Consider the following 20,967-nt stretch of genomic DNA (forward strand, 5'->3'; position numbering starts at 1 on the left):
AGCCACAGCTGCTGGCATCTGATCACAGTTGATGGCCATTTACTACCCGAGCCAGCACCTTTCTATGTGAGGCCGAGAGCCTGGAAACTGTTTTTTGGGGTTTTGTCCCCACAGCATCAAAAGCAAAACAAACAAAAGATCGAAAACAGAAAACAAAAACAAAGCAGAGAGGCGCGGGCGTGCGGACGACAGCCGTCCGGTCCGAGACGCTGGCACTACGTGTCGCCCCGGAGCGCGGGGAGCCTGGCCCGGCGTCAGGCACACAGAGACGACCAAACCTCCCCGAGCCTAGAAAGGCTCCGGCGCGGCGAGGGGGCAGAGCAAGAGCAGCTTCCGCTTCCGGGGGCAAAGGCCCCACGTGTTCTGACCCGCCAGGCCCCGCGCGGCTCGGATCCGGCGGCGCCGCTTCGGCCGGGAGTGGGTGGGGGAGACGCCGGGGCAGGGGAGGAGCCACCGGAGCTGTCGGAGCCGTGAGTGCTGGCGGGCTGGGCCGGGCCGGGCCGGAGCGGGCTGAGCCGGGCAGCGCAGGGCGGGGGGAGAGGGAGGGGTCGGAGACCCCGCCCCCCGCGCCTGGGGCGCTCGTCCGGACGTGGGGACGGGGCGGTGGCAGTGTAGTGAGGGGCCCCAGGCGGCGTGGCCCTCGTGTCTCGGTGGCCGGAGCTGGACGTCCGGGGACGTGCGTGGCGCTCGGGCGTTCCTCGCCACCCCCGCCCTCCCTGCGCCCTCGCGGCCTGCAGAGACGCAGTGGGAGCCTGCCTCCGTCGCCTCCGCGCCCGTCGCGCCCCGGCGCCGCGGGACGGGCGGTCTGGGCGCCTTTATGTCCCGCAGCGCTTCCCCCCTCGCCTCGCAGATTGCCCCGGAGCCATCCCCGCGGGCTCCCTGCCTCCGTGAGCGCTGTCTCTGCCCCCAGCCCGGGTCCCACGCACGTGCACACGTAGCTGCGGTCTTACCCGCAGTGAGCATAGCCGGCCTTGCAGACGCTCGTGCCGTGGGCCTTGCAGCTGCCGCCGCGACCACCCCGAGCTTCCCTCCGACCCCTCAGCCAGTTTGGGCGCTTCTCAGCACCTCTGCTTCCCTCGGCTGGGGTGTGCAGGCCCCTGCGTTTCGCTTGGTTTGACTAAAAGTTAGACAGTCCGTGTGCCAGGATCCGCCGTGTTCTCTCAGAAGTGTCAGCCCCGTTGGTACTTTTCGGGGCTTTGGTAGCCCTGTCTGCCTTGGTCCCGGCTGGGGAGCAGTGCCGCTTCCAGGCTCTCACTTAGAGGCCATAACCATAAAAAGGAGAACTGGTGCTGTTAGAACTGGTGCTGTTTCTCGGCGCTCACCTTGCAGGTGACACCAGGGCAGCGTCCGTCACCAGCAACCACGGGATGCTCGTGGACTCCCTCCTGCCTCCTCCCAGCTTGTCTTACAAGCTGCCCCGTGGGCCTGGAGCCGCACAGCCGCCTCAGAACGGTTGTGCGGCAGCCCTGGGAGGCCTGTTGGGAAGTGTGTGGCAGCACAGCAGTTCAGGTTTGTGGCCATGTGTCTTGAGTAACCTTCTGTTCTTACAGTCTAGCCTGAGAAGGTGGGCAGGTACGGAGGGAGGAAGGGAGTATTTCCTCCTGTGACCAAACACCTGTAATTCATAATCTTTTCCCCCTTTCTCCTCCAGCTGTACCCCCTTTTGCACTCTTTCTATGTACTGTATTGCAGTAGACAGTCATTCCAAGGCCCAGCAAGGTTTATTACGATGTGAGGGACTCTTGTGCATTACAAACTATACAGATGAGGTAAGTTACAGGTTTATGTTTTTTCCCAGTTCATTTAACACAGGCATAAAACATGTAACACAGTCCTAGACTCTCTCCTTTTTCAAATCCTCCAGTAAATTTGGCCAACACTGGAAAAGTTGGATCCTTTCTGTCCGAACTTCAGATTTACTTCCTCTTACTTAGGTCCTGGTTCTCAAATTTATCTTGCATCTTAAGCACCCGAAGGGCTTGTTAAACACTGATTGGTGGTGCTACCCAGAGTTTCTGGTAATAGATCTGGGCTGGAGCTTGAGAATTTGCATTTCTAACAAGTTCTTTTGTGCTAGTGCTGCTGGCCTGGGTTTCTCAACACTGAGAACTATTGCCTTTGGCCAAACTTGTTCACACAAACATTGCAGTGGTTTGGGGATCAAACCGCTGCAGACCTGTGTGTGAGTACTTCTGTGCTGAAAACTAGTAATATGGTCCTGTGTGGGTAATTTAACCACATAGGTCTGAGTTCTTTCATTTGTAGAATTAAAAAAGTGTACTTTAAGAAAAAACTCTAAATGCTTTATCTTATACCAAATTGAAAACAAAATACTGATAAGTTTTTCCCTTAATTTTCTTATTTCTCTTGATAGGAGCTCTTTGATCATATAGCTTATACCTATATTCTAGGTTTTTGCTGTGAATCTTTAGTATATAAAGTCCCTGCTATTTCTTAATTATATGCGTTAAAGTCTTTAAGGTCAGAGCCTGTGCTTTTTTCATCTTTCTCAGCCTAGCACCTTGAATTGTGTGGGACACAACATTGATGCTCAGTAGATATTTGGATTGAGTGAACTCTATCCCGTGCCCACCTGCCCCCGTGAAGATTTTCTCCACTAATCCTGTGCCACATAGTAAAGCAGTATATGGTTATGCCACCTGTGTCCTCCAGATTAGAATAAATGCTAATGCCAGATACCAGTAACACTCCTTGTGAGTGGTTTATTTCCCAGAAGCCCTGGCACTCAATGATTCTGAATTTCAGTGTGTCTGTCTCCAAGGTGGGGGAAGAGAAATAGCTTAACTAAATTCAACATACATTTATTGAGCACCTCTTCTACCAAGTGTTTGACAAAGTGTTAGGCCTTGGAAATATGCAAATGAATAAGGAGGTCCTTGCCCTTAGGGGCAGGGCTCACAGAGGAAGATAAAGATGCTAAATAGTTCCCACAACAAGAAGGGAATTCTGGGATGACTTGTACTTTGCAGGTGATTTAATCTGCAGTGGAAACATGGTATTCTCAGATCCGTCAGGTCCTGCAGGCTTGGGGCCAGTCCTTTATCATCTCATCACATGCAAGGGAACCTTGGGCAAAGCCAAACGGAAATCATCGAGATGCAGAGCAGGAAGTTGTCCTGACTAGCATGTTAATTACAAAACTGAAAACATAGTAAATGACTTTTGAATTGACTTCTAAATGATCCGAATTTACACCTCAGGTCAGGCTATGTTTATAATATATATTATCCTGTTATTTTTCATTAAATAATAGTTCTTCTATGTGATTGGAATTGCCCCCACATTCACTGTAGTAATTCATTGGATTTAGCTAGTTTAACCGGCTGCCAAATGAAAGCTGCTGCTATCATAAGGGTGGGGGTCAGGTTTTATGACTGCCCTTTTCCTACTTCAGATTAGTTTGTGATGTTCTGTGTTAAACTGGGGCATATAAATTGACCTGCTTTATTTAGGCCATTAAGCCCCTCTGAGTACTAACCACTATTTGAGGTTAAAAAGCCTAACTTCGTGTTGGAGATTAACGGGTATAATCATGATGGCCACATATTTAATTCTGGACTCTTAAAATCTGTATTTGGCTTCTAGCCCTTTCAACTCTGGAATAAATCCCTCTCACCATCCTAGGCTAATACGTTACGTACTCAATAAAGAATCCATATGTCCTTGTTTCTCTCAAAACCCCTCCTTTATCACCATCAAAAAGCTGGCCAGTTTCTCAAAAGATGATTCAGCTCTCTTCCTTTTTTAGTAGAGAATCATCCCTATTTTCAAGATGAGTTGATGTGACTTATCCAAGATGACAGATCTTTAGGAGGTAGAATTCAACCTCCTGGGCCTGTAGTATAGACCTGTAGAAAACATTATAATTAAAAATAAAGTGAATTATTATGATTTATAGCTTTATTTTATGCTTTTCATGTTTACATTTACTCTCAGTGACATTTTTTTTATACTTTGATCCTAACCACAAAGTACAAAATTTCAGGGCGGAAGATATGTATGTCTTAGCCACTGACTTCTCTGTGCCACCACTACTTATTTAGCCTTTTTATTTCTTCCCGTCTTCCCCTTCTCTACACCTTATTCTGTTTCTCTGAAACCTATTGTGATAAGCTTGGAGCCGCTTCTCCCCATGCTACTCAAATATTGCTTGTTGAATCTTATAAAGAAGAAAAAATTGAAGCGGCAAAAATATTTTGAGAAATAGTTTTTAAATATACGAGGTGTGACAATTAAGCTCGTGAACTTATTGCAACAATGTTGCTAACCTTTTCTTGATACCAGAAGTATTGTTCATTATGAATTTGTACCAACTGGACAAACAGTTAACCAAGTTTACTATTTCGAGGTGCTGAAAAGGCTGCGTGAAAAAGTTAGATGACCTGAACTTTTCACCAACAATTCATGGCTCTTGCATCACAACAATGCACCAGCTCACACGGCACTGTCTGTGAGGGAGTTTTTAGCCAGTAAACAAATAGCTGTATTGGAACACCCTCCCTACTCACCTGACCAGGCCCCCAATGACTTCTTTCTTTACCTGAAGATAAAGGAAATATTGAAAGGAAGACATCTTGATGACATTCAGGACATCGAGGGTAATATGACGACAGCTCTGATGACCATTCCAGAAAAAGAGTTCCAAAATTGTTCTGAAGGGTGAACTAGGCGCTGGCATCGCTGCATAGCTTCCCAAGGGGAGTACTTCGAAGGTGACCATAGTGATATTCAGCAATGAAGTATGTAGCACTTTGTCTAGGATGAGTTCGCGAACTTAATTGTCCGACCTCGTAGTTTGAAGCATACTGATCATGATGTGTGTGAAAACCAAAAGTCAGTGAATGCAGTCCTTTTTATTTCATTTGCCTTCTGGGTTGTTTTCAAGGAAATTCTTGGGTATACTAACTGTATTTGCCTCAAATTGCCTCCTCCCAGTTACAGGAAGGAGAGGGGAGGGGACTATGATATTGAAAAATAGAAGCATTGCTAACTTATATGGTCTTCGGCAAGAGAACCTATCTTTTAAGATTTCAGCCCATCTGTGTGCCAATGATCTTATTTATTCCTCCCTTATAAGTGCCTTCAAAGAAAGGACTCTCCTGGTTTAACACTTTACATTTGATATAACAATAAACAGACTGAAATTTTTCCTGTATATTTTAATTTTTTTTGTAATTATGATGAAATAAAGGACTTTGTTTGTTCATCATTTAAATCTTGCCTTCTTCCCAAAAGGATTTAGAGCAACTTGAAAAAGAGAGAACAAAATATATTGAGCATCTGTCCTATACCAGGGTCTATGCTGAGTGATTCTGTATGTTACTTCATTTACTCCTTAGAACAACCATGTGAAGTAGGGAGTACAAGCCACAAGTCTCAGATGACATTTGAGACTTAGGGAATGTCACATAGCTGATAAATCAGGAGAGGGATCCAAACCCAGAGCTCCAAATCCCGTGATTATTATGTGGAAAGCATGAATAAATATTTGTATATAGGAAAATTAATAAAATAATCTTTCTAGTAGAAGGATCATTCTGGGATAATCTTTAGTTCTAAAGAACAATACAGCATTGGAAAAGGGCACTTACTTATTATTAGTTGATTTGTATTCTAGAACAATGAGGAGCTTCTGCAGTGACCCAGCAAGGAGTCATCGTCATATTTCCAGGTTATGGGCCTGCATTAGGGTAAAATATAATAATGGAAACTGGAAGGGATATAGGTGTCTGCTAAATGAAACCATTTGAACCTCTCTGATCACTATTTTCTTTTGAAAATTATTTGCTAGTAAATAGGTCACCATCTCTCCTTTAGATAATAATATGACTATAAGCCTTGTCATTTTGGCTCTAGAAAAATCACCCCAGGTAGTAACATTTTAAGCTAGAGAACCAGATATCCTTTCATTGTCTTCAGTTTTCTGTTCTTGTCAGAATTGCGTTAGCATCGTCACAGGCCTGTGACACATTCAGATAAGAGGCAGACAGCTGGACCAAAGATTGGAGAAAGGTTTTTCCCTTTCCACATCTTCTACCCAATCCTGCCCCATACATCCTAGAAATACATACTCAAGAGACTAGATAACGGGGCCTAGGCTTATGAAACGTCTTTGTAGATACTGTTTTAGAGCCTTCTAGAACCAAGTCTTTTACTCTTCCTTGCCTGGCTTCACATCTCTCTATATTATCCTATTGTCTGGTTTTTGTCTGTCATTGTGGAACCCTTCCAAGGACAGATTTTGGATGGAAAGGTATTAAAATATAGCTAGGGCAACAAAATGTAAGGCAGACTTACCGTGTAGCACATCCCGTGAATTGTAGAATAAAACTGTTCGTTTTCTGTCTCTAATATTGATATCTGACATTTGCACAACACATTGTAGTTCGTAAACTCTCACCAATCTTAGCGCATTCTGTGAGGTAAGAGAGCAGTTATCTGCAGAGGCCTTTACCCTTTACACGGGCTCTTTTGTATGTAATCTCATGAAACCCTTAGAGCGGCTCCAGTTTCTTAGGGATCTGGGGCTGAATGGTTCATCTTTGGATACCTAATCCAGTGCTCTTCCCACAGCACAACCTGTTTCCTATTCTTTCCCATCTCTTTGTCCCACCAGGGACTCTTTTTCCTCCCTTCATTCGACTTTTGCTGATCTCTGTACCTTCATCTCATTTTCCTAGGTTGCCAAAGTAATACAATCAAGCAATAGAAATCTCAGTGCATGATTCCAAAGGGCATTTAAAAATGGCAGATATTTTTGTGGCACTGTTATATTCTTTCTTTGGAAAACAAAGCCCTGTGAGAGCAGGAACCCTTCTGTCAATGCATACTTTATAGGATGCACACAGCATGGAATCTCTTGTAGCTAGTACTACATGAAAACTGAGGTTTCTAGTCTGCTTCACTAGGCATGGATTCTCAGAACTTTAAGATGACAGAGATACCTTCGTTAAGCCAAAGACCCGATGTATCAATTCTGTGTTCTCTCCCTGCTTTGCAAGATTCTTGGGGGTCAGGATTGGGAATCTTTGGATAAATAATCATTGTAGTTATGTTGAATTACTTGACATCTGGTTTTGTACTTATTAAAGTTGATTTAAATCCTCAAAGAAAATGATTTTTCCCCCCAAATACAGAGATTTGCGTGACTTGCATTTGGATAATCTCAAGACAACCTGAAGATTCCTTGTGGTGAATTGAGGTTTCATCGTGTAACGAATCACCTTACTCTGTTTTACTCATAATCCAAGCAGTAAATGGTCATTCCTTCTTTATTCCTTTGTCCACACAACTTGCTGGAGAAATGAATAAATAAGAATTAATAAGACACAGTACCTGTCCTTCCAGAGAGAGACTTAAAAAAACTTAACAAGTGTTCTGTGCAAGGGGCTGTTGTGTGGCAGGCTTGCCCTCAGAGCTTTACAGTCTGGTGAGTTAAATGGCAAGATGACCAATTTTCACCATACAAAAAATAGATATGTATGTGTGCTATGATATGAGGAAGTACAAGTTCCTGTGCAAACAATCTGGGAGGATCAGGGAAGGCTCCTGGGAAACCTGAGATCTGTAGGATGAGTAGAGTTATACAAGTAAAGGGAGTGGAAAAGGCTATCTCGGGCAGAGGGAGCAGCATCTTGAAAGCCCAGTGAGGGCACAGAAAAGAGAGACAGAGCAGTACTTTGGAGCAGTGACTTTCAATGGGTGTGGCAATCATGGGAGAAAAGAGGTAGGCAGGGGCCAGGTCTTCAAGGGCCTTGAGAATTGTAAGAAGTTTAAATTTTATCCTGTGGACAGTGTGAAGCCATTAGCTGATTTCATGTGTTAGAAAGTTCAGCACTCAAACCTTCCTGCAATATTGCAAGTACAACTAATGTGGAGGGGGGTACTGCCCATTATTACATTCCTGCATCTACCTGCCCCTCCAAAAAAAAAGAAGGTAAATATATAGGTTCCAGAAATAAAAACTAGAGCAGTAAGTACAAGCTGACTCCACCACAGCCCAAGGAGACGTCAAACCAAAATAAAGGCTTCAGTTTTGGGTTCTAATATGTGTGCTGCAACAAGGAGATAGGAACTGGGAAACTGGAGGGCATGGGGAATGTATATGGAATTGAACCATCTAACAGCCTGGAGCCTTGAAGAGCTGCCCCCTCCATGAAAATCGCTCCAGTGATCAAGCAAAGGGGCAAGGAAGTAGGCCTCCAAAACCTTGGGTTGGATGAAAAGTCACAGGCCCAAATAATACACTTTCAACATAATTCAGGAATACTGTGAGAAATTGACAAAAACTGATCCAAGATCATTGAAACTATGAATACTTAAGTAGAAGCAAGTGAAATTCCGTTCAAAGGGCTCACTTTTATAACGTAGGGCTCTCAGGACTCCCAAGTAAAAATCTCACTGAAGGTGGAAATAAAATTTTTAAAATTACAAACTGCCTGAGAAAACAAACTATCTTGAAATAGAGACAGCAGATTCAATAAGCAAGCAAATTAGCCCAGGAAGATCTAGAGATTATGAAACTATCTAAAACAGGCTATGAAAGTATATAGTCAATATTTGAGGATAATGGAAAAATAGCATGAATGAAGAGTGGTATGAGATATACATAATAAAGAATGAATAACATGGTAACAACTCATTTGATGGGCAGCAGCACACTAGACAGCTGTTAAGAGTGCACTGATAACCTTGAAGGTGGATCTGAGGCAGTTCTATTGAAAATGAAGAATTCCTCAGGTTGCATGTGGAGACTGCAACCTGGTCTGGATGGGGCAGGACCAGGATGACGATTGGTGAAACTTGAACCAAGTCATTCAACATTTAGGTGTCTGTTATCTGCCAGTGCAGAGGACGAGTGGCAGACATCATTTCTTTAAAGGATTCTACTATTGCCATTTAGTGGGTCGTAATGGCTTGGCTGGCAGTGGAGATGAGGTGGGTGGATTTGAAAGACATTTAGAGGGTAGCATTAACAATAGTTGGTGAATAAAAAAGAGAGTAGAAACATAATGGAGGAAAAGATTGATTCTTCCTGTTAGAGTAGGAAGAAAACTTCCAAGTGGAGGTTCATTTAAATGCATTTATTGTGCACTTTATTATAGGATTAGAGATTGATAAAAAGCGTAGTCCCAAACTTCAAGGAGTTTCACAGGAAAGATAAACAGTAGCTATTTGATACGACAGATACTATGCTATAGAAATGTGCCCAGGTTGCTATGGAAGCAAAGTGATTTCTAACCATTTCTAAGGATAGGGGGCGATGGAATCAAGGAAAACATCTCAGAACACGTGAAGCCTGAACTATGTCTTGAAAGGTAAAGTCTAACCTAATGAAGGGTGAAGAGTTAGAAGGAACAGTATGTTCAAAAGCCAAAGAACTTAGGGCCTTTGTGTGCTTTGCATGTGCACAACTGTGTGAAAGGACAGGAGAGGAGAGCTAAAGGAGTAAGGTGAAAGTCAACCTAATATATGATACTTAGAAGTTTGTATTACACTTACAAGATAGGGAGGAGTGGTTGAGGGTCTTAAATAGAGAAGAGACATGACCAGATTTGCCAAGAGTGCACTTCTTGGAGGATGTGGACCATAAGTTGAGTTTTCCAAATAAAAAGAATTAGCAGGTAAGAATAAATAAGAATGTGGCATAGACAGAGTGAGGAATGGACAGAAGGAGCTGCACTCAAAGCTAAGGTGTTTGTATTCCATCTTCAATGTGCTGGGGAGCCGTTGAGCTTTTTCTGCTGAGAAGTAATAGGATGTGACTTAATATTTAGACTTTGCCAGCCATCATGTTTTATGGAGGGGTGACATTGGAAGCAGTCACATCTGTTAGAATTCCGTTGTAGTAACTCCCATGATGAGGTGTGAACCTTTGCAGTGCATAGCGGCAGGGAGAGGGTGCTGCGACTGTGACTTAAAGGTAACAAATCTGGAGGCAGGTAGTTACATTTGGAGGCAGTTTCAGATGAGAACTGATAGACACCTCACCAGTAAATCATGGGAAGGAAGAAAAAGGGAACCTGTCAAGAAGAAATAGGAACACACAGGACACCACACGGCATTAAAGGTGGGTTGGAGTATTCCATGCAGAAGGAACAGCCTTCAGACAGGCCTGGAGGCCTGAAGAGACACCATGTTGGAGGCAGATTAGCAGTGCGTTTATTATAGCCAGGTGAAACAGAGAAGAGCGTGTGATGTGAGGCTTGAAAATAGATTGAGGGCTGATTGTAAGGAGGTTTATTGCATGCCAAGGACTTTAGAACTGACCTTACAGTAGGAAGTTACTTTTTTAATGTTGAGTGATGCCATAGGTGGAACTATGATTTAGAAAACACAAAAGTTAACATTGGGGTGCAGATGGTAATTTACTTCACAGATAGTAATGCATCTAATCCTCGTAGTAACCCTACTAATAGGAGTATTCCCTCCGTTCTGTAAATGAGGCCACAGGCATGAAGAGAAGGAGAACTTGCCCCGGCTTCATACCTAGTGAACAATAGGGCCAGGATTCAAAGCCCAGCAGCCTGGCGCCAAGATTCTCGTAAGCTTACACACTGTAGGTCTTTCTCAGTGAAGGTCCACATCAGAACTACACACAGCGTTTCTAAAGATACGGTCGCTTCGATTGGCTGAATCAGAATACCTAGAAGAATGATGTGTAATACTGCGTTTTGCAAAAGCTCCACAGGTAATTTGTTGCATTTTGTTCACGGTTGAGTACTAGCGGCATCCCAGTTACAAAGCTAGGGCAGTGGTCCAGGCAAGAGATGGAAGGCCAAACTGAAGCAGTGTATGCGAGAGAAGAGGAGGAAACAGATTTAGAGGCTTGAGAGGTAGAATTGGTTTAATGAGCTGTAAGCAATGGGGAAGAATCAAAGTTGAATCCAAGAATTACAAAGTTGAGTGTTTACTGAACAAGTGATGATCCAGCCAAGACACGATTCCAGAAAGAAGAGAGGGTTTGGGAATAAAAACAATGAATTCAGTTTGAACACTTGAGTATGAGGATCTGTTGGCCTTACAACTAAAGATGTCTTAACGAGAAGAAAGTTGCTTTTTGAGGTGCCTATGTGCCAGCCACTGTGTAAGTGGCTTTCCTCATTGTTAACTCATACAATCCTCCCATCACATCTGCAAGTCCCCATTTTACAGAACAAGTTAATACTGGGTGCGACTCAGTTCAGAATGAACCTTGATAAAGCCTTCCCTATCTATTTCAGCCATGTTGATGTGTCTTTTCTGAGAATATACATTTGTGTGTGTGTGTGTGTGTGTGTAAAACAGACCATAGTCAGCGTGACATTTTTTAGCAGTGCACTTAACTCCTAGCCATTTTTCTCTTAGGTTCATAGGTTTCGTGAAGTAGAAATGCAGTATTTTTCTATGGGATATGAACCTTGCCTAGGAAAAGAGTTGGGGGACATAGCTTCAGGCATACGCCATCCTATTCCAACTAGATCTGTTTACAACACATGGAAAGGGGATTTAATGGTTTGAAGAAGTGTTGTGTGTACAAGATTATGATTGAGCTCATAACTGTTATCCCTGTGTATAATTTCATGCTCATACTATTTGTCTCTGCTTTTCTACCCCAGGTCCCTTCAGAGAAACTCCTTGAGGTCCCTGGCTGAGACTGGGGTGTAATGACAGTGTGAGCTCCTTGGTGTGAGACTACCCCCTAGCTGGAAAATGGCTACAGCCTTGGAACAAGAGGACCAGGATCTTTGGGAAGAAGAGGGGATTCTAATGGTGAAGTTGGAAGATGATTTCACCTGTAGGCCAGAATCTGTCTCCCAGAGGGATGAGCCCGTGCTTGAGACTTCTCACCAGAACTTCCGATGCTTTCGCTACCAGGAAGCAGCAAGCCCTCGAGAAGCTCTCATTCGACTCCGAGAACTTTGTCATCAGTGGCTGAGGCCAGAGAGGCGGACAAAGGAGCAGATCTTAGAGCTGCTTGTGCTGGAACAGTTCCTTACCGTCCTGCCTGGAGAACTGCAGAGCTGGGTGCGGGGCCAGCGGCCAGAAAGTGGCGAGGAGGCAGTGACACTGGTGGAGGGTTTGCAGAAACAACCCAGGAGACCAAGGCGGTGGGTGAGGAGGGGGAGACCTGATCTGTGTGACGTGGAGGGGGACTATTTGCTGGAAGGATGGATTTGGGGGTAGGGCTTACAGGGCCCCATAAATTACCCTTTAAATATAATTAGCTCTGCCCTCATGTTATGCCAGATCCATAAGCCCCATGGGGCTGAGGTGTTTGTGTGTGTGTGTATGTGAGTGTGACTTCCTGGGTTTTGAAACACTTGCTTAGGGACTATCCTAGGGACCTCAGCCACTTCAGGGTCACATGGTTTAATTTTTGCCTTTGGATGTCGAACTTCCAGTTTTTGGGGAAGAGAGTTTTGTCACTTCTTCAAAGGTTCTCATAAACCCTCCGTCACAGATTTCCCCATCCAGAACAACAAGACAGGGAAGCAAACAAGGATTGCTGCAGGTGGGATAGGTGGAGATGGGAAGGACAGGACCTCAGAGCCCTGGGTGATAGGGACAGGGCTGAGGGAAGTGAGAAAGCTGTGCAATATCTGAATGTCCCCTGCCTTATCCTGGTGAGGATAACCTTCAACAGCTCCTTGCATGCCCCAATGGAACGAAAGTTTCCCCTCTTCATCTGGGTCCATCTGGGAGTTTTTCTATTGGCAGCTTCTCCTAAAATAAGTCCTGATGACAACCAAGACTTTCCTCCTGATTCCATGGTGACTGGAAGTTGGAATTATTCCCAGGTGACTGTCCATGTTCATGGCCAGGAAGTCCTGTCAGAGGAGACAGTGCATCCAGGAGCAGAACCTGAGTCACCTAGTGAGCTGCAGGATCCTACGCAGACCTTGACCCCTGAGGAGTCCCATGAGGAGACCACACAGAGCCCAGATCTGGGGGCACCAGAGGAACAGAGCCTGTGCCATGAATTGGAGTTCCAGCCCCTGCAGGAGAGCGGTGGGAGACCTCAACAGAAAGGGGGCATCGTGGCAGAGTGCGGGGAGGGGGATATTTCTCCTATCCCAGGAAGGCTAGGTAGATTGTAATTGGAAGAAGTCACAGATTTCAGGGTGTTGAGAGGAGACAGTACTAGCTAGAGTCCCCCATCAACACATTTAAGCTTAAAGAGCAATATTCTTGGTTATTCTCCTGGCATCTGATAGTGTTATAGGTGGTGGTGTCAGGATGACTTGAGCTGCCCTTAGGCCACTTTCTTGATTCCCACCTTCCCATCAGAGGTGTTGGGGGGTGCTCAGCTTTTTGCCAGTTACTGGGGTGCATTGCATATTGCTGATCTCTGCCTTCTTTTCTTCATAGAGGTTCTGGAGCCCCAGGACCCAGACTTTCCTGAAGAGAGGAACACTGGAAACCCAGAGATGGTTGCCCTTCTTACTGCTCTGTCACAGGTGTGCCCTCATTTCCCTCTGTTCCACAGAGAATTTGAAGAACCTTGAGGTGTCAAGCCATATACTCAGCGGGTCAGACAGGACACAACTTCCCACTCTCCTTTTGCCAATTTCATTTCTCAGTTCTGCACATGTGGGGGGTCAGGGGTGTTGCATCTAATGAGATATAATAGTCTCAGTTGGATCTGCAGGCTCCAAAGCCTCTTCGTTTGTCACTTGACCAGAGAGACTAACAGAATGGGATTATTTTGTAACACTGCAGTGCAACTTTGCAGTTGTTGAGTGAGGGTTTGTTTTTGGTTTTTAGGAATAAACTTGATAGTCATTTGTAAGGATGACTGACTGCTGCAGAAATGATTTCTGAAATTGCATGGTATATTCTTCCAGGGACTACATTCAGTCAGGCCACATTTATGGAGATTTACCATGATTTTCCAGATCAGAGCCTGGAAACTAAACTATGTGGCCGGAAGAAAAGGGAGTAGAATTTCATTTGTGTTTTTAGATTGTAGTCCAGATGAATAAAAAACATCTTGTTTACGCTGTGTAGACTTTGTAAGTGACAAGGATGATTAGGGAAGGTCACTCAGGGAAAGCTTCCTAGAAAAGACAACTTTTTACAGAAATGTATGTAGCATTAAAGAATCAAATAGGGAGTTGAATGATGACTTTTCATGAATTTAAACAACATTCTCGAGAATAAGAACATAGGCTGATTCTGAAAGAAAGCAATGGGACTGGAAGGAGCAGGCATAGGTCCAATGCCAAAGTAGAAAGTCGGGAAGCAGTGACAGGGTGAAACAGATTTCCTGAAAGTGAGCTAAGTATCTCATTCGAGCTCTTTTTGTCTCCTGGATGGATTCTGCCTATACGAAAGGACCTTCATTCCAAAACAAAATAGAGGCTCTATGAGGCATCACATTTTAATTGAATCCTGGTGTTGTTTCAGGGATTGGTAACTTTCAAGGATGTGGCTGTGTGCTTCTCCCAGGACCAGTGGAGTGATCTGGATCCAGCGCAGAAAGAGTTCTATGGAGAGTATGTCTTGGAAGAAGACTGTGGAATTGTGGTCTCCTTATGTAAGTAATTTCAAGTGTCTCTAGAATGTTCTGAGCACAGAGATCTTTTTCCTGTTGGAAATTGTGGTCGTCTTAGACAGTATGTACTACACTTCTCTTATACCTACCCACCACTGAGATTGAAGGATTAGCTGAGGAAGATGTTATCTTTCCAAGTTAAGCGGAACAGAAAATGCTTAGCAAGTGGTTGGAAACTTCTAATAAGAAAATAGTTATAATTTTATAGTGTTAGTGTAGTTGAGGTAAGGATATGAGTTTTGAAACAAGCAATACATGTTGGAGATAATCTATTTGAGTATGGAGAAAGAGGGTAGCATTTACAGTTGTATAATTGCTGAGTTGTAGATGAAAGGCAAGAGGTATGCAGTACTTGGTTGGAGGTACCCAAGCTAAGGAGACCAAAGATTCGATCGACTGACCTGGCTATATATTTGTTCTACAATCTACCAAATAGAAACGATCTGCTTTTAACACAGGGAATTGTTGAACCAATCATAATGTTGTGTTTCCCATCTCTTGAGCAGCATTTCCAATCCCCAGACTAGATGAGGTCTCCCACATTAGAGAAGAAGAGCCTTTGGTCCCAGATATCCGAGAACTTCAAGAGCCTCAGGAGCCAGAAATCCTGAGTTTTACCTACACAGGTGAGGAATGACAAAAGGAATCTTCTTCCCCCGGGCTGGTAGTTCCTCTAGTCTGACTCCCTCCCTCTGGGGTACCACTCTCATTGGTTCTTTTAACATGTCAGCCATTACTACTATCTCCCTGTGAATGCCAAGTTCTAGCCTCTTCCTCCTTTTCACCCCTCCTATCATTTGTTTAAGGTATGTGGAATGCAAAATGGTAAAAGATGAAGAGCCAGGTCTTTGGGAATTGTGGCTATACCATTTACTAAGCAGTTCCCTTAAACTCCAGATCCTCAATCTCTACATTTGTAAAATAAGGATAATAATATTTTCCCAAATTCAGGCTTATTGACAGCTTGAGATTAACATATAAGAAAGTGCCTGACACATGACATTCAGTTGACTGATTATTTCCTCCTTTCCTAACCTCTATAGTTATGCAATATGGGTTTCTTTCTGTATAGTCTTGGCCCTTCCAAAACTGTTTAAAAATCGCCCCATTGCGCAGAAGGCATCATGACCTCTGTAATTTCCTCTTTTCTCCTCTCACCCTCTCCTAGGCGATAGAAGTGAAGATGAGGAAGAGTTTCTTGAACAAGAAGATCTGAGTTTGGAGGATCTACACAGGTCGGTTGTAGGAGATCCAGAAATCCACCAGACTCCAGATTGGGAAATAGTCTTTGAGGATGATCCAGGTAGACCTAATGAAAGAAGATTTGGTACAAATATTTTTCAAGTTAATAGTTTAACGAATCTTCGAGAAACCACGCCTATCCACTCCCTGTTAGGGAGACATCATGACTGTCCTGTGTGCGGAAAAAGTTTTACATGTAACTCCCACCTTGTTAGACACCTGAGAACTCACACAGGAGAGAAACCCTATAAGTGTATGGAGTGTGGAAAAAGTTACACACGGAGCTCACATCTTGCCAGGCACCAAAAGGTTCACAAAATGGGCACTCCGTATAAATTTCCCCTAAATCGGAAGAATTTGAATGACACCGCCCCTCTGGTCCAGGCTAAGAGAACTTCATCTGTTGAGAAACCTTATAGATGTGACGATTGTGGAAAACACTTCCGCTGGACTTCAGACCTTGTTAGGCATCAGAGGACACATACAGGAGAAAAACCCTTCTTCTGTACTATTTGTGGCAAAAGCTTCAGTCAGAAATCTGTGCTAACAACACACCAAAGAATCCACCTGGGAGGCAAACCCTACTTGTGTGGAGAGTGTGGAGAGGACTTCAGTGACCACAGGCGGTACCTGGCACACCGGAAGACCCATGCAGCTGAGGAGCTCTATCTTTGTAGTGAATGTGGGCGGTGCTTCAACCACAGTGCTGCATTTGCCAAGCACCTGAGAGGACATGCCTCAGTGAGGCCCTGCCGATGCAATGAATGTGGAAAAAGCTTCAGTCGGAGGGACCATCTTGTCAGGCATCAAAGAACACATACTGGTGAGAAACCGTTCACGTGCCCTACCTGTGGAAAAAGCTTCAGCAGAGGCTATCACTTGATCAGGCATCAGAGGACCCACTCAGAAAAGACCTCCTAGTTAGGTCCCCATGTAAGATCTGCATTCAGCCCTGACCCAGAGATGGACTAGGAGAAGCCCTGTGGTCAGCCTGGGGAGATCTTTTCCAGGGAGTCTCCCTGACTTGCCCAGATCAATATAACCTCTTCCCACAATTAAGTAAAACCCCTAGGCAGCACCTCTCAACCTTCTTTTACTCCTTGAGGAGCTACTTTGCCCAAAGTACAACCTGAGTTGAGGCTTCTCCTTAACTGGAGTGCTCCTGCCTCTACCTCATGGGTACAAAGTAGAATTAGAAGACTTAGAGGTTATGGTTATAATATTTTACCCAGAATAGGCTGTTAGATATCCAAAAGACTATTCAACAGCCTCAAGTTTAAAGTGGCCCAGGACAACTCCTTAGGTTTGGTAAGGGACCAGCCTGTAGGACCCTGTCCTTAACTGGGCTCAAATCTAAAAGCACACAGCCCTGAACTCAAGGCCGGAGATTTGCATCCTGATGGCTTTATCCACGTATTCACAGGATAACTGTACACAACTTACCAATTCACCTCCTCACCATGAACTTGCCTTGATGCTGGGGAGAGGTGGGATAAGTATTTGATGGGCGAAAACCTCTAGGCTGCCTCACGCGGACTTTGTTGATGCTCCCTTCCCCATCATCAAAATGAAACCAGGGGCCAGACACTGCTAGAAAGGAGGACCTAGTCAGAAGCCTCTTTTCCTTGTGGGGTTTTTTCCTGTTAGAATACTCATGCCATTAGCCTTCCTACTATTCTACCAGTCTCTTGGTTTTGTCCCTAGCACTTTTTTCTACTACAAGTGGGGTGTAGCATTTGGGTGCCAAGGGATACTTAGTAAAGGATAATTAAATCATGATGAAATCATTTACATTCCCACATATATACAGTACCACCCTCTTCACAGGGTTTTGTGAGGGAATTCTGGAATAGTCAGCTTACAAAGGTAATATCATAATTATAGAATTGTGATTGACTGAGTCACCTCACTTACATGAAGAAGACTGGAGAAGATTTGACATCGAATTATGGAAAAATTAAGAAAAAGCTGTTGCTGCTGGCCAAGGTTATCAAGACTATTCTCCTGACACCCCATGTCCATTCCTCCCCTAGTTCTCTGATAATGGAAAATTATGAACCCCAGCACCTGGGACCGTGAAGAATTTACCAGGAGTAAATGGCTTTCATGAATTTTCGTTGTTTGCTTTTTCTTATGTGATTTCATTTTCATGTCATAGTAGTCTCTCATGGCCCAAGGATCTCTGTTGCCTGATATAGGTTCCATGGAGATGAGGCTGAATAATTACGAAACTCATCTGCTCTGACTGTGGGAGAGTCAGGAACTAGGGAGACTGTCCTCCATAAATGGAGCACAGGGTATGGTATTAAAGCATGAGAAGGGAGACTGTTCTGTGCCTGGTTTCTTATGCTCTGTTTTTCAATCCATTGTGTATTAGTGTACTCCAGAGGAATATGGACAGGATAACAAGGCTTTGACTCTAACAACTTAACAAAGAAATTCTTACCTTGGTCAGTAATGATATTCCGATTGATTAGGTTTTAATACCAGTCAGCCATTATCCTTTGGAAATATACACATATGAAATAAAGGTAACATGGGCAGCCAAGTTCCCTGGTTTCTGAAACTCCATTTTACCTGTTCATTTTCCGGGGCTAGGTTCTTGATTCTTCTAAAGAGTTACTCACAAAGAGATCAGGGAGTACAGAATGGCTTTCCATGAGGATGGTTAGCAAAGCTATAGGTGGAATATATACACACAAGTAAGACCTGAGCCTGGAGTTTGCAGAAGAGACTGTCCTAATATATAAGCATTACTGAACCCTAGATCTAAGATCTGCACAATTTCTCCTGGGTGAAGTGTCAGAGCCTCAAAAGATAATTTCTCTTAGCTCATACCTTGTATGGAAGTTGATAAAATTCTGGAGGTAACAGAACAAAGTGACTTTTTATTTGCTGATTTATCTGCATTGCAGTAAGTAAAAGTTGGTCAAGAAAATTCTACGTAAAGGAAAGTGAGAGACTGGTCCACTTTGTTGGAACATCAAACAGTTCTTTTATTGCTGATCCCCCTGCAAAGTTTCATATGCTGACACTATGTCTCTGGTCTCTTGTAAGTTCCTGGAGAGACATGCTGTCTCCTAAATGAACACAAACCGTTTGCTGCAGCAGGGCCAGTATAAGGTAAAGAACCTGGAATGAGCAAGAAGCAGTACAACTGAAAATAGGGAAATGCTGGAGCACAAGATATTCTCACATTCATAAGGGGTCCTCTGTAGAATTTTATAAAGTGTTGAATCCTGATGTTCTTGAATACCACACTAAAGAGAAGTTTCTGAGTAAGAAAAAGGCAGGATTTTGAAAATGTTGGTAGAAAGCTATAAAGTCTAAATCAAAAACTTCAAGGAATGCTAGATTATTGGAAATGATATGCTAATAAAGTTATGAAATTAGATATATTAGAATATTTGTCCATTAGGAATAACCAAGGAATGTTCAGCTTCTCTATCCCAAAGTCCCAAGAGAAATAAATGAAAAGAGGTAAAGGCAAAATATGTTTTTACTCTCTAGAACTTAGACTTCAGACTCGAGGACAGAATCTAGTGAATGCCAATGAACGACGGAGAATTTCATTTATTGGATTAGCCGAAGCCCCACTGAAGTGATGGGTCTAAAAGAAGATGGCTTCTATCCTTTGAACAGCAGAATGATAAATTACCATACTGATTTTCTGCAAAGTTGGCTGAGACTTTGCTTCAGTCCTCCCAGGTCAGAACAGCAGCCTGTAGATCACTCTTTTGCATGATGAAAGTAAGATGTGACCCTCCAAAACAATTTTGATTCACCAGGCTCCCAGGAAGGATGGCAACCCAAGTGAGAGGTGATTGGGTACCATGATGGTTTTGTAAAACTGAAATTGGACTGAGAAATAGTAAATGATGATACACTGTGCAGGTTAGTAATTTGGTGCTCTTCCACACCAATATTTTTTAAATAGTTTAATATAATACTTATCGCTAACATCTCCCTCAGCTGAACAAAGTATTTCTTCCAACCACAATAACTCTCCCTGAGATAAATATACCTACAATTTTTCTATCTCTTCCTATTTCTAATGATGTTGGCTAACTGACCCATTTATCTAGTTTGTGGGAGAGGAACAGACTAAAAGTGCCAAAAATGGGTGCCCTGCCCATGTGCTCACTAACCTTTATTTTGGCAGAATGTAATGCACTTAAACCTAAGCACGGCTCCTTGAAAGTGAGTGAAATAACTTCATTCCTCCCTTGGGTAAGTCCTGAGGAGTAGGCAAGGAAAAGTCTTGAGTTCTCTTTAGATACCAACTTTTATAAATTATCCTTAGTAACAAGAAACAATGGTTGTCGGGACAGCAAAAGTAAGGATATCCCATAATGTGCAATGCCTGTCCTTTGTATTGTGTGTGTATGCTCATGGTGGGTTCTGGTAGAAGGAGGAAGATGGAATACCATTTGAATCCTTAAAATGGAGTCAATCAGCTCAGACTACCCTACTTGGTAATCTGTGAGGATGGACATTGTTTAGAGGAGACCCGGAGCTCAAGAACAGAACTGTAGAGATGTAAAGACTTCCCAGAAACGAGGAGTAAGTAGCTGAAGCAAGAGTGAACCCTTTGCAAAAGACTGAAGAAAACTAACTAAATCTTCATGTAAATAGACTATAAATATTAGCTTAGTCATGGTCTGTGCTATGACAGTTTTTCAAAACGGCTATTTGTACAAGAAAATAATTGAAACAGTTCTCAGGATTTCCTGCAAGACTACTACTCTGACTCTTTTACCTGTGGCTCCTTCATTAATTGTACTGATGTAGGTGATGTTGGATCTGCTAGTAGTTTCTGAGTGGGCTGGGATCGTGTCTCATGAAGCCGAAGAATGGAAACACGGACCAGGGAGAGGCAAAGAGTTTTAAAAAGAGTATAGTTTATTAGAGGCAGGAGAGGAGGTTGCAGCTCCCCAGCGGGTGGGGGACCTGAATGCGGGTGCCCCATGACTGAGGCAAAAGCTCTTTTATACCTTCCCTGGGGAAGGGGAGCTGTTTGAAGAAGGGAACTTGTTTGAAGAAGGGAACTGGCTCCTTCTAATGAAATTCGTCTACCAGGTTTGTTCTGCTTGCCCATCTTAAAGGAATTAGCAAAGTAACCCACTCTTATCTATCAGATCTGCTCCATTTGTCAGGCCAAAATGAAT

General features: G+C 43.7%; 1 protein-coding gene across 5 annotated transcripts; it reads left to right on the forward strand.

The window, feature by feature from the left end:
• The first annotated feature begins 358 nt into the window (after positions 1-358).
• ZNF202 (zinc finger protein 202) lies at positions 359-18,345 on the forward strand. 5 transcript variants are annotated; one of them, XM_081037726.1, is made up of 8 exons: positions 414-470; positions 1,652-1,769; positions 11,619-12,114; positions 12,801-13,011; positions 13,372-13,460; positions 14,410-14,539; positions 15,064-15,183; positions 15,726-18,345. In XM_081037726.1, exons 3-8 carry the CDS (start codon positions 11,713-11,715, stop codon positions 16,718-16,720), a joined length of 1,947 nt encoding a protein of 648 aa, XP_080893852.1. In that variant the 5' UTR covers positions 414-470; positions 1,652-1,769; positions 11,619-11,712; the 3' UTR covers positions 16,721-18,345. The 5 variants fall into 5 exon arrangements, with proteins under 5 accessions (XP_080893851.1, XP_080893854.1, XP_080893855.1 ...); XM_081037725.1 differs by lacking the exon at positions 1,652-1,769 and having other exon boundaries at positions 359-470; XM_081037728.1 differs by lacking the exon at positions 1,652-1,769 and having other exon boundaries at positions 408-470; positions 12,825-13,011.
• The last annotated feature ends 2,622 nt before the right edge of the window (positions 18,346-20,967 follow it).

This window comes from Rhinolophus hipposideros, assembly GCF_964194185.1.
Source record: "Rhinolophus hipposideros genome assembly, chromosome: 24".
Taxonomy (NCBI): domain Eukaryota; kingdom Metazoa; phylum Chordata; class Mammalia; order Chiroptera; family Rhinolophidae; genus Rhinolophus; species Rhinolophus hipposideros.